Genomic DNA, 13019 nt, shown 5'->3' with positions numbered 1-13019 from the left:
TCCTTACCAAATACCCTTCGAAACAAGGATGTGGGTGAAAATCTCTGATAATTTGGCCACCCTCCCTCCCCCCAGAGCGAGGGCCTCATGAAAGAACTGTGAGCCAAAACCCAGAGGACTATAACTCAACTGCGTTTTCCCCCCTAAAAAAACGCAGAAACTGAGAGATGTTCATTGTGCAAGTTTGAGACAGATCAGAGGAAAACAGGGATTCATCATGCATTACTCACGTCTTTTGGTGGTGATTTTTGATCATTTACCCAAACGGGAGCATCCCACAGTTCCCCAGAGCACCCAACTATCCCATGAATCTTCTCTCCAGAGAAAGGGTGTGTTTGATGGTTTCCCTGGTGATTATCACTGTTGAATGAGCCGGGAATGTAAAAGCAGGCCAATGGGGCCAAAGCACAGATGACAAGTGACAGAGGGATGGAGGGGGCTGCACGCTCGCCCCTTCCCCACCGGGTCCGACCAGGCATGCACCATCCCGCTCAAGTCCAGTGGTCAGACCCCACTGCAAAGCCACAAACATGCAAGAAATGAGCATGAGGGCAGCCTGGATCGGCTTCCTGTGCATCTAAAAGCCTAGCTGACTTGTGAGAAGAAACCCATGTTGAGTTGTGATGGATTTGCCACCAGAAAAGGGTCTAAATTAACTAGTAAAAGGATGAGGGCAGAACAGAGCCTGTCTGTTCAGGAGCACCGGCCTGAAAAGACCCCAGTGCTCCACCGGCAGGAGCGACTGCAAGCCCCGCAAAGCCCGCTCCACTGAACACGGATCTTGCAACTGAAAGGGGCAAAGGGATATTTCAGGGGCGCGTGCATGAGCCCACCCAGGCACCCTGGCTTAAGGCCCTGGATTCAGAATCAGGCCTTTGAATTAAATTTGAAAGAATGTAAGCAAATAACAGGGAAGGAAAGGCAATGCCTTCTCTGAGTGCCCAGTTAATAGTTAACCTGATAATGAGGTCAGAACCTCATTCCCTACGTTAAAGCTCCCCAATTAGGCCGGGCTGGCTGTCTAAGGCTCGGGCTGGACGGCCAAAGGCAGGGGGTGTGGGGGAGGTCGCGGCCTCTCCCGGGCACCGAGGACCACTCAGGGCATTTGTTCTCTCTAAAACTGGAGGGCTTTTGTCTGTTTGCTTTTTTTCTTACTTTAGTTACTCTTGGTTTGTTATCATTTGTAATATTTATTTTTCGGTTAAACTATAAGCCCAAATTGCATCATCTCTGCTCCAAGAAATCTCCTCCCCCCCACCTTGGCGCTGGCTGTTCTGTCCAGGGGCATCCGTGGGGGCAGGATGCCCAGCGATGCTGAGGTGGGCATGGGTCCGAGGCCCCCAAACACCGGGCGGGGCCACTCCTTCGGGAAGCCCGTGGCTGGGTCCGTGGGCCACGACGGCCTGGCCTAGATTCTCAAACACGAGAGAAGTGTAAGGCCAACCAGGCCTGACCCCCACGTTCCCAGAAAGGCCCCCAGATGTGGCCTGACCCCCCGCGGCCCGGCACTGCCCCTCACTCCATGGCCGTCTGTGCCCCACTGCCCTGCTCTGCCCCTCGGCCGCAGCAGGTGGTGGACCTCGTGGAGAGCTGGTCAGCCGGCGGCCCCACCCCCGCCTGAGGACCAGAGGCCACCAGCAAAGCCAAGGGGCACTCCGAGCCCCGCAGAGGCACCGGGCACGGGGGGGGGGGGGGCGGCGGAGGGGGGTTGGCCAGCGGCCCGCGCCTGTCCAGACAAAGGCCGCCTCCCCGTGGGGCCGCGGGCCTCGACCCGCGCGCGCGCCCGGGCCGCGCCGTGGCCCCTTTAAGGGCGCCCGCTCGCGATTGGCCGCGCCGCGGGGGTGGGGCGCGGCGGCGACGTCACGGCCCCGCCCCCCGGCCTATAAAGCGCGGCGCGGCGGCCGCGGCGGCGCGGCGCGGGGCGAGCGGGAGAGCGCGCGGCGCGGAGAGGCCGGAGCGCGACGCGCCTGCGCGACCCGGGGCCCGGAGCCCGCGGCGCGAGCGGCCGCCACGGACATGCGCGGGACGGCGCCGGGGGGCGGCCGCGGCTCGGCGCGGTAAGGGGCGCGGGGGCGCGCGCGGCGGGCTGGGCGGGCGGGCGGGCGCGAGGCCGGCGCCGCCCCGCCCCGCCCGGGCCCGGGGGCCGGACGCGGCGCGCGGGAGGGGGCGCGGGGGGCGGCGGCGCGGGGAGCCGCGGGGGCGGCGCGGGGAGCCGCGGGGGCGGCGCGGGGAGCCGGGCGCGCGCCGGGGCCGGCCGGGGCTGCGCGGGGATTTCGTCATGGCATGAAAGAAACCGGTCTCTTACCTGCCGAAAAAAAAAAAGAATATGAATAGATTGTTAGTCATAAACTTAAGTGCGGTGCGGTGCAGGCTGAGCTTTAAAGGAGACGCGCCGGGGACTGCGGGGACACCTGCAGCACAGGTAGGGCAGGACCGGTTTCCAGGCAGCTGTCAGGGCTGCCTTGCTCCTCTCCTCTCCTCTCCTCCTCCTCTCCTCCTCCTCCTCCTGCTCTTCCTCCTCCTCCTCCTCCCCCTCCTCCCCCTCCTCCCCCTCCCCCTCCTCCCCCTCCCCCTTGGGCATTGCAAGTGCCCCGCAGAGCTTTGGGGCTTTCTGTCTGGGAGGTCGCGATGGGCTGTCCGTGGGATCAGTGACACATCCACGTCCCGCCCCTCCCCCCAGGTCCGGGCTGCTCACTGCTCTGCTTTTCGCTGTTTCCCCAGCCGCGTCCCCCACCGCCCTTAGTTCTTGGCATTCGGGCACCTAAATCGCCCTTAAAGAGCTGTTTGACTTGGACCCAACGACCGCTCAGGGGCCCGTCCCAGATGCAGACGAAGACCCCAGAGAAGTTGGTTTCTGCGCATGAGACCCCGCCAGGCTCTTGGGCCGACACGACACGGCGGCAGGGGCTTGGCGAGGAAAGCCCCCTCGGCTCTAGCCCCCCCCCTGGCACTTCCCCCCGGGGCGGCCCGGCCGGTGCGTGTCGCCGCGCTGGATACGCGGGCTGGACCGCGAGCGCCTCCGTGCCCGGCGCCCAGCCTCGTCCGCCGGGACGCCCCGAGCCGGTGTCATAATTGCACGGAAGCACATTTTGCATTTTAAAGCCCAGCAGGATTGCCCTGTCACTGATAAGGGCCAGAAAGCAAATCTGGCTTTTTATGGCTGTTATGAAATGTCAGAATTATTTGTATTTTTGACAGGTGAAATTGCTGTTTCAGCAAATCACCTACTTTCGGTTCACCGTAGGATACTGGTGACGCTCCCCGTGAGACTTAACTATACTGTAGACGTGGGGTTTTGTGTGGTGCGTGCCCGTGCGTGCGTGCGTGCATGTGGGTGAAAATAACTCTTGGCTGCAGCACCTCCGAAACGGAACCAGATCATTCTTTCTGCAAATACTGATGGCAGCTTTGCAGAGCAGGTTGCCTAAATTACAGGTCCGACCTGGCATGCTTGGAGCTGACCTGAAAGCCGGCATACCTTCAGGTAGCCTGAGAAAGAGCAGCGAGCAGGGGAGGGGGACGGGGCTGTCACGGCTGGTGCCAGGAATCCGAATGTCAGAGGGCCCCCCCCCCCCCCCCCGGGCCAGAGCCGCAGCTCTGCTCACTGGCTGCAGAGACTGGTGGCTCAGCGGAATCCCTCTCGCATCCTGCTTTATTAAAAAGCTAATGAATAACTCTCCGGGTAAACAAAGTCCAGCGGGGGCACTGCTTGCCCAAAATAAAGACACTCGCGCTGTCGAAGGCGCTGAGACTGCTTCCAGGGGAGGGGAAGTGCGAGCCTCAGGTTCCAGAGGGAGGGAAAGACTCGAGGTTGGAGGCATTGTTGGTTGCCTGCGTCCAGTTTCTCCTTCCGTGGAATGGCTAAAGAGCCAGTCTCGCAGGCCTCCCGAGGGCGACTCTAAAATACAGCGCTCAGGGGCCGGGAGAGCGGCCAGCTCCGAAGGCTCTGGCCTTGCATGCAGCTGACCTGGGTTTGATCCCTGCACCCGGTAGGGTCCCGAGTGCAGAGCCAGGAGTCACCCCTGAGCGTCGCCAGGGGTGGCAGAATAATAATAATAATATCAATAAGAACTGGGGCTCTGGCTACCTGGGTTAGTGCTTTAACTCCAGGGCGCTGGATGCAGCCCAGCCTTGGTGTGAACAGGGAAGAGCAGGGGGAGGCGGGAAGACCCTGTCCAGGGGCTCTTACCAGAGAGCAGGCACGTGAGAGCTGGAGCGGGTGATGACCTCCAGTGACCACGGCCCCCTGCGGCCGCCCTCTCCTGGGGGGCCTTGCACAGGCCGGTCAGAGCGGCCCGCCCGCCCTTGCTGGCCTGCTCAGCTTCCCGGGGCTTCTGTCCACACTCCGGGGGTCAGTCGGGTGGTCTCACCAAGATGGGGGGGTGGACGGGGACCGCCTCTTCCTGGGCTGCCCTCCTGCCCTGCTTCCCCCCTGCCCTCTGAGCTGGAGGCCAGAGGCCGCGGCTGCCGGGGGCCCTTCCCTTTGGACCTGCCTCAGTTTCCCTGGCTCAGAGGTGGTCCCTCCGCAGGGACAGCAGGGCAGGCAGGGCTCGTGACGGAGGAGAAGGGCTCTGAGGAAGTTCTGGGCTTTGCCCGAGACTCCTGTCCCTGTGCCCACGCGCGGGGCCCGTCAGACCCATTTATTTGCAGGGCTGGGTCAGGCGCTGTGATGACCTGGGGGAGACTTGCTGGAGGGGCTCAGAAAGGCAGCAGGGGGCTTCCACCCGACCGGCGCAGGGCTGAAGGGTGGGGACAGTGTCCAGTTGCCCCCTCCCGGCGGGCACGCAGCCCCCACGGTGGGGGAGTGGGTGGCCTTGCCATCCCTCTGGGCCTCCGGGGGCCATCAGGGTCAGAGCCTGGGCAGCTCCGGGGCATAAGGGCTGTGGTACCCGCCTGCCGGCAGTCAGAAGACACGCCAGCTTTGGGGGGAGATGTCAGTCCTCTCTCAGGTCTGAGGGCAGCGGCTGCCCCCTCCAGCGGGCCCCTTGCAGCTCTGCCCTCCCAAACATGGCCCCTGGGGCAGGTCGATGCCCGAGACCCCCGTTTATGAGCCAAGAATGGAACAGGAGCGAGGAGTGCCTGCTGGGCTCAGGGGCACAGGGGGGATTCTCCCCGGCCCTTCCTGTCCCGAGTTCTCGTCAAGGCATTTCAGAAAACCAGAAGTGAGGGGCTTTGGTCCTGACGGTCAGCCACACAGTCAAGGCCACACGTGGCCGCAGCACACCCACAGGCTTGCCTGAACCGCTGAGGTTCCCAGGCCTGCAGAGGCGCCAGGGCGCCAAGTCCGACCTCCTGGACGGCAGGGCCCCGCCCACCTGAGTGCGTGGACACCTCTAGCCCCGTCTTCTCTCGGGCCCACACACAGGCCTCCTGGCTCAGCTGGCCAAGTCGCTGGGGTGACCCCCGGGTCCCCTGACCCAGTGGCACTTTGGACACGGCGAGCAGAAAAATGCCAGAGCCTGGTTCCGCTTTCCTGGGACCAAGGAGCGTTTCTAGAATTCGGAATGAAGACAGACCTGTGCGTGTTGGTTTACATTGGTGAAGAGGAAATTAGCTTTCGGATAATTTTTGTGCTCAATTTTTTGGCCAGCCAGTACGCTCACCTTTCATCTCTCTCCCCAAGTATGGAAATAGTTATGTAGGTAATTGTTCATTGCAGCTGAAAAGAGAAAAGACCATTTATCACCCTGAATAAACAAATCAGGTTCTCAAACCAGATTGAAAGAAGGAAATTACATCACACTTTTCAATAAGGAAGCATGAGCTGTGTGATAAAAATGTGCCCCTCCTCCAGGGGTGAGGAAGGAGGAGATGGGCAGAGATGAGGCCGGGAGGGACTGGCCATGGCTTAAGGTGTAACCTGCAGTGTCCTTAAGGTAGCTGCGCTGTGGGCCCGTGATTTCAGCTCTGAGAAGCAGCACCAGATAGGTCTTGGTCTTTTTTTTTTTTTAGCTATTAGGAAAGTAACCTTAGGTAGAGCGACAAAACCACAGTGGGTTCATTGTCACCCGGAAGGAATAGTAGGTAAGAGAAACCCTTTGTTTTGAGAGAGCATTCCTCGGAGTGCTGTAGATAAACAGAAGGGACTTCCTTAACCCCTGGCGTTGATCGTGCGCCCCGGTCTGCACTCTGTCTGCTTTGGATCTTGGAAGTGTGTTTACTGACCAGCCTTGCCCTGCTGCGTCCTCTGCCCTCCGCGCCTCCCCAGGGGGTCTAGCGTGGCTCTCCCACGCTCCTTGGGCCTCGGTGCCCAGGGGAGCATCGCCTAGCATTTTCTCCATGTCCACTTAGTGAAAGTGTGTCGGGAACTAGCGCTATGAGGGTCTGCAGGGGGAGAGCCAGGCCCCCGGGGATGCAGAGAAAGGAGGCCCAGCTCTCAGAGAGCCTGAGGAAGAGGCGGGAGGGCAGGCTTGTGTGAGGGCCTCCGGGGGTCACCTGCGCCCTACAAGACGACCGCTGTGGCTCTGGTGTGTGGGAACTCGGGTGACGGATGCACAGTGGCTCTGGCCGCCGCAGACCGCATGCGTGTGTTGGGGGTGCAGTGAAAGCGGGGTTCAATTTGGGTTTGGAGAGAGATCCCAGTGGCCCGTGGACCTTCCACGCGGATGCCAGTGCCCAGAGGGGATAGGGCAGTGTGGGGCACTGGTCAGTGTCGGGCTGATCAGCCACAGCCTCAAGAGGCAAAAGGTTTTGTTTTATTTTCTGAAAGAAAAAGCATCAAGGGGCCAGAGCGATAGCACAGTGGGGAGGGCGTTTGCCTTGCACACGGCCGACCTGGGTTCGATCCCCAGCATCCCATATGGTCCCCCAAGCACTACCAGGAGTAATTCCTGAGTGCAAAGCCAGGAGTGACCCCTGAGCATCACTGGGTGTGACCCAAAAAGCAAAAAAAAAAAAAGGAAAAGCTTCAAGGGATTTTAATGAGAAGAGTAGCTCGCCTTTGGGAGTGGGCTCTTTTTGTTTTATTTCTGTCTGGGGGCCACGCTGGCGGTGCCCGAGGCTCACTCCTGCTGGTACTCGGGGGACCCATGGGATGCCAGGGACGGAACCCGGGTCCGCCTCGTGCAAGGAGGCAAGGGCCCTCCCCACCGCCCTATTGCTCTCTGGGATGCTTTCACAGCATTTGACACTAAAAAGGCTTCCGATGACTTGGCGAATTTCAGGTCACCCAGTGCCTGGGCTGCCCGGGGCTGCTGGGTTTAACATCGGCTCCCGAGCCTTTGTCCCTCTGACGCTCTCTGCCCCCGCCACTGATCTTGCCGGGAAAGTGGGCTGTGTGCGCGCGGCTCCCTTCCGCTGTGAAGGCTCAGGGGGGCAAGTTTTGTAATTACAAGGAACAAAATCCAGAGCAGTCCCACTGCACTGGGCTAGCGCGTTTGCTTTTAACCTGTTCTTGGCCAGAGCGATGGGTCCTGGTCCTTCCCCTCCACGGGTGCTCCAGGGGGCTGAGGTGCACCGGGACCCTGGGGGTCCTGGGCCACGCGTGTGGGCAGAGCCGGCCCCCCAGACCTGCAGGCTGCAGGTTGTCCCCGAGGTCCCTTCCCAGGAAACGTGCAGTTCGCTGGCCCTGGCTTCTCTGCGGCAGGGCAGTAGGAAGTTGGGACAGTTTCATAACCGCCATTCACAATTCCCCATTGAAACGAGAGGCGGTCACCTGCCATGAATACACAAAGACACCATTGTGGGCAGGAGCGAGCAGCTCACTGAACACAATTCTTTTTCTGCTGAAAAGGAGGGTTTTTTGTTTTTTGTTTTTTTTCCCCCGAAGAAAGCTAACAAGTAGGTGCGGGACACAATGAGCAAAAAATAACTTTTTCTAGAACAGGACCAAGAATGTGAAGTGACCGCCGAAATGCACGTTTAGCAATCCCGGGTGATTCCAGCCCGGGGAGGGAGCGCGCGCTCCTGCCCGGCCGGCCCGGATGGCCTTGCACAATCGGCCGCGCAAGGCGAGGTTGGCCCGGCCCGGCGGCTGGCACAGCAATTACCGGGCGCTGGTTGGCCCGCACGCAGGTGGGGGCGGGGCCTGCAGGCCGCCCAATTACAGGCGCTGGTTGGCCCGCACACAGGTGGGGGCGGAGCCTGCAGGCCGCCCCAATTACAGGCTCTGGTTGGCCCGCACGCAGGTGGGGGCGGGATCTGCAGGCCGCCCCAATTACCGGGCGCTGGTTGGCCCGCACGCAGCTGGGGGCGGGGCCTGCAGGCCGCCCGCCCGCGCAGCATTTTCCTGTAATCTCTGCAGTGATCTTCAAACGTGCGCGTTCATACTACTTAAATACCATATTCTCCTTCCTCTCCGGCCTTTCATTTTTCTCTTGCCACACAGACTTTCCCTCCCGTCCCGCCGGGGCGGGGGTGCGCGGGAAGGCCCTGGCGCGGGCAGGCCCGGTGACCTCCTCCCATGGGCCCGCCTGTTTGACATATTTGCGCCTGTAGGAGGCCCTGGGTGTGATCCCAGCCCCACAGGAAAATAAAAACGTTTCACACCTGCCCCTGCTAACTTTGGGGGAGCCTTTTTTTTTTTTCTTTGGTTTGGGTCACACCTGTCGATGTTGAGGGCTTACACCTGGTTCAGCACCCAGGGGTCACTCCTGGCAGTGCTCGGGGAGCAGAATGGGTGCCGGGGGTGGAACCGCCCTCCCGCTGACCTATCACTCAGACCCAGCACCTGCCTTGCTCCGTCGCTGGTATCTGGAACCCCAGCACAGAACTGCCCCTGGTTCCTGAGCTGGGAAGGAAATATCAGTGCAGACAGGTCTTTAGTGTTTGGTTTCTACTTTTCTCTTTCAATTTATCATGATCCCTAAATTCAGAAACCCTCTGCCTTGCACCCGGAATGCTCTGGGGAGTCATTCAGCAAACATTCACTTCCTGGGCACCTGCCGACATCCCGGTTGTGGCACCCGATGATTGGGAAAGAGTCCTTCTCCTGTGCTCAAGGGCCAGTGGGAGGTGACAGGTCGGTCCGTAAAACAAAAATAACACCTGTGCCGCCCCCCACACACACACGTGCATAGCTGCCAAGGGCCACAGCAGAACGGAGGCCGCAAGAGCGAGTGGGAAGTGGATGTGGGGGGCTGGAGCCGAGAGGCCTCAAGACTGAGACAGCGAATGACTCGGCCTCTGTCCCGTGGCCCTGCAGGTACCAGGCACCTCCGGAAGGAGAATTCGAGGAATTTTCCTTGGGTTTATCTCTGGAAGGAGGCGGGGGGGATGCGCTCCTCGGCCGCCCCCGAGCTGGTGACCTGGCAGGATTCCGTTTTCACAGGAAAATGGAAATGGCCAACTTCAAGGTACCAGCACCTTCCCGGCCCCCACGGCCCGGGTCCAGGGGGACCTGCCCATGGGCGTGCGGGCAAGGTGTCATATGAGCCCGGCAAGCCCCGGGTGTTGGCTGCCAAAAGCCAGTGTCCTGTCAGTCCTTCCTGAACCTTCCTGAAGGCGCCGCCTCTGCTGGGCGCCCCCGCCCCCAGAAGGGGAGACAGAGCACGTGTCTCCGGGCGCTGGGCTGGTGACTCCTGCTGTGCCAGCTCATTCCCACCGTGCTGGGAGGTCTCTGTTCCGACACGCATGTGCCCAGAAAGCTGATTTTTAGGGCCTGCATTTAAGGCGCCTCATAAGACGTATGAATTGATTCGCATAGAAATGTCGGGATTGGGGCCAGATCCGCGGTATGGTGGGGAGGGCGTCTGCCTTGCACGCGGCCGACCCGGGTCTGATCCCGGCATCCCCTCTGGTCCCCCGAGCACCACCAGGAGTAAGTCCTGAGCATCACCGGGTGTGACCCCAAAAAAGCCGAAAAAAGAGTCGGAAGTTTGTTTTGCTTCGGGGCCACACCCGGCCGTGCCAGGGGTCACTCCTACTGGCTCTGTGCTGGGAATTACCCCTGGCAGGGCCCGGGGACCTTCCAGGATGCCAGGAATGGAACGCAGGTCAGCTGCGTGCGAGGCAGACGCCCTCCCTGCTCACCTGTGCTCCGGCCTGATATCTGTGGCTGTGTCTTTCTGGCCCCCTCCCCCCGACCCCCACTCTTCTGTTTCCACCTGACGCGGGCATTTCCCCTCATTCCTCCTCCTCCTCCTCCCCCGCAGGCGATGAAAGCGCCCGGCCGCTAGACAGCCGGCTCCCGCGGCACAGCGGCTCCAGAACACTCTGGAACGAGGCACAATGTCAGTGGCGGGCATCGCTGCTCAGGAGATCGGGGCGCCACTGAAATCTGGGTTTCTGCACAACGGCCAGGCCCTGGGGACACTGGAGAGCTGCTGGGGACCTCGCAGTGACTTCAACAGGTCAGGCCTGGGCCCGCCCCGCCGTGCGGGGAGTGGGGGGGGCACGTGCCCCGCCGCCGCCGCCGCCGCCGCCGACACCCCCCCTCCTGCTTCCCTCCCGCAGCTTCCTGGGTCTCGACCCCATAACCATGGCCTGCAGGCTGAACTCGGCAGCCCCGGAGCACCTGCCCGGTCTCGGTGAGCATCGGTGTCGGGGGCGGGGAGGAGGTCAGCCGTGCAGCGCCCAGGGGCTGTGTCCAGGCCGGGCGCGTGGTCGTCGGGCGGTCACCCGCGGCTGCACACGTCACGGCCCTGCCCAGGTGTGTGGGCGTGGGCCGCGCGCAGCCGTCCGGGCGATGGGAGAGATAATTCGTCCTTTGAACCGTGTGCGTGCCCAATCTGCCCGTCTCTAATTACAGCCGTGCCGGGGCTGCCGGGGCGGGCGAGGGTGGCACCGGGGGCCCAGGGTGACGGCGGCGTCTCTCCTCTCCTTGCAGGGCGAGCTCCCAAGGCGGCGCGGCTGAGGGGCAGCCTGCCCCCCCTCACCATCCCCGCGAGCGAAGACCCCGGCCCCTGGGAGGAGGAGCGGCTGGCGGGGGGCCTGAAGAGGCTGTCGCTGAGCACGCCCCCGCTGACGCCCAGCCGGGCCTCGCCCGCCCCGTTCCCGGGCACGGCCCTGGGTGAGCGCGGCTCCCGGCCGCTGCCCCCGCTGCCCATCTCCGAGGACCTGTCCGGGGACGAGGCGGACAGCGAGGTGCAGTTCCTCACCAGCTCGGACACGGCCCTGCTGCTGGGCCACTGCGCGCTGCCTGACTTCCAGGCCGACCTGCCGGGCCGCCGCAGCTTCCGGGGCTGCGGGCAGATCAACTACGCCTACCTGGACACACCCGCAGCGTCCGCCACCGACCTGGACCGGGCGCCCGAGGCCGCGGCCGCCGCCAGCCCCGCGCCGCTGCAGGCCCGCCGCCGGCTGCGGCGCTCGCACTCGGGGCCCGCGGGCTCCTTCAGCAAACCCGCGGCCGGCCGCGCCCACGCGCACTGCGCCTCCCCCAACTCCGACGACGACAAGCCCGAGGTGCCGCCGCGGGTCCCCATCCCGCCCCGGCCCGCCAAGCCCGATTACCGGCGGTGGTCGGCCGAGGTCACGTCCAGCACGTACAGCGACGAGGACAAGCCCCCCAAAGTGCCGCCGCGGGAGCCCCTGTCCCGGAGCAACTCCCGCACCCCGAGCCCCAAAAGCCTTCCGTCTTACCTCAACGGGGTCATGCCCCCCACGCAGAGCTTCGCCCCGGACCCCAAGTACGTGAGCAGCAAGGCGCTGCAGCGGCAGCACAGCGAGGGCGCGGCGGGCAAGGCGCCCTGCATCCTGCCCATCATGGAGAACGGCAGGAAGGTGAGCTCCACGCACTACTACCTGCTGCCCGAGCGCCCGCCCTACCTGTGCCGCTACCAGCACTTCCTGTGCGAGGCCGAGGAGCCCGGCGCCCGCCTGCCCGCGCCCCCCGCCGAGCGCCCGGACCCCAAGGCCAGGCTGGAGCTGGGGAGCCCGGGGAAACGCAAGCACGGTGCCTACGTGGTCTCGCCGTAGCCACCCCCGCCCCGCGCTGCCCACACGCTCGCCGGGGGTCCGGCCTGCAGGGCGGGCAGGGGCGAGGACGCCCAGGACCTACCCGCTCGGGCCGTGGGTCTCTGCCCGCTGCAGGGCCCCCGCGCGGACGTGTGCTCTCGCCATGGCCCTGCGTGCCGTGAGGCCCCCCCCCCACCGTCCTGGAGGGGCCGAGGCTGCTGGCGTCTGTTTCTTCGTGGGGCGGTGGCGGTGGCCGCCCACCCGTCCGTGGCCCCCGGCAGAGCCCAGCCGCCCGCGGCGGATCCATTTTAAGCCATCATGGGACAGTTGTGTGGTTGCAGGTTCAAGGACGGGATACGTGTTGTGCTTGGTTTTTATTTTTTATTCCTAGACTGTATTAGAAAACGTACGACACAAGCTGGCCTTGTGTTGCTGGTTCCTCTTCAGTATTTCCTGGGGCTCGTTTGCTTTGAGAGTAAACCACACGGGAGCAGTGGCGGGCTGCCTTCCCGACGGGCCACATGCGCCCCCCACCCCCACCCCCGCAGCTCCCCCGCCAGCCTCGGACACACGCCCCCCCCCCCCCACCACCACACCTGCTTCCACGTTCCGGCCTTGTCCAGCGGAGCCCGCGCGGTGCTGACTAACGGGCACAGTACCACGATGTTCTCTTAACAGTTAAAAGAGCTGTTTACAGTTTCAACTGCTGAGGATAGTATTCGAGCTATTGAAAAGCTTCTATTTTAGTATGAACTAAATGAAGGTTAAAACTTGCTTTAGAGAAATGCACTGATCTCTGCATCGTATGTACAGTATTGGACAGAGGACTTTGTTCATTTTTGTTGCATTATTTGGAATATTGTCTTTTCATTTTAATAAAATTATAATACTTATTTATGACACCGTTAACAACGTTTCTTGCCTAAACTCATACAAGCTCGATCTTCTCCTGCCGCCCGGTGCCGGGGAGAGGCAGCTGGAGATTCCGTCGTTCCCTTGAGTTCAAGGCTCTGCGGGTGCAGGGGCCTGTGTTGTTGGGTTCTTTCTCCCCCGCCCCACACGCCACCCAGAAACCTACGCAGTGAGAAATGGTCCCACTGGGCTGCGGGCCGGGGAGACGGTTCATGAAGGCTTCTGCCTGGCCCGGGGCTGCCCCGGGGTTCCGCCCCCGGCACCCACTGGCA

General features: G+C 62.5%; 1 protein-coding gene across 3 annotated transcripts; it reads left to right on the top strand.

Annotated features, from left to right (window-relative positions):
* Positions 1-1918: 1918 nt before the first annotated feature.
* ERRFI1 (ERBB receptor feedback inhibitor 1) lies at positions 1919-12735 on the top strand. Of its 3 annotated transcripts, none has more exons than XM_055137579.1 (4): positions 1919-2057; positions 10092-10289; positions 10393-10466; positions 10766-12735. In XM_055137579.1, the coding sequence occupies exons 2-4, from the start codon at positions 10168-10170 to the stop codon at positions 11854-11856; spliced, it is 1287 nt and encodes a 428-aa protein (XP_054993554.1). In that variant the 5' UTR covers positions 1919-2057; positions 10092-10167; the 3' UTR covers positions 11857-12735. The 3 variants fall into 3 exon arrangements, with proteins under 3 accessions (XP_054993554.1, XP_054993553.1, XP_054993555.1); XM_055137578.1 differs by lacking the exon at positions 1919-2057 and adding an exon at positions 2204-2422; XM_055137580.1 differs by lacking the exon at positions 1919-2057 and adding an exon at positions 3436-3484.
* Positions 12736-13019: the final 284 nt, after the last annotated feature.

The sequence above is a fragment of the Sorex araneus genome, chromosome 5, assembly GCF_027595985.1.
Source record: "Sorex araneus isolate mSorAra2 chromosome 5, mSorAra2.pri, whole genome shotgun sequence".
NCBI lineage: Eukaryota > Metazoa > Chordata > Mammalia > Eulipotyphla > Soricidae > Sorex > Sorex araneus.
The sequence above is the reverse complement of the archived record's forward strand: the minus strand, read 5'-3'. Positions and strand labels throughout refer to the sequence as shown.

Excerpts from the sequence above, each read along its gene's own strand:
- ERRFI1 (XM_055137579.1), top strand. The coding sequence starts at position 10,168 with ATGTCAGTGGCGGGCATCGCTGCTCAGGAGATCGGGGCGCCACTGAAA. Across the intron at positions 10,290-10,392 it reads CCTCGCAGTGACTTCAACAG|CTTCCTGGGTCTCGACCCCA; the intron begins GTCAGGCCTGGG and ends TCCCTCCCGCAG. Across the intron at positions 10,467-10,765 it reads GGAGCACCTGCCCGGTCTCG|GGCGAGCTCCCAAGGCGGCG; the intron begins GTGAGCATCGGT and ends CTCTCCTTGCAG.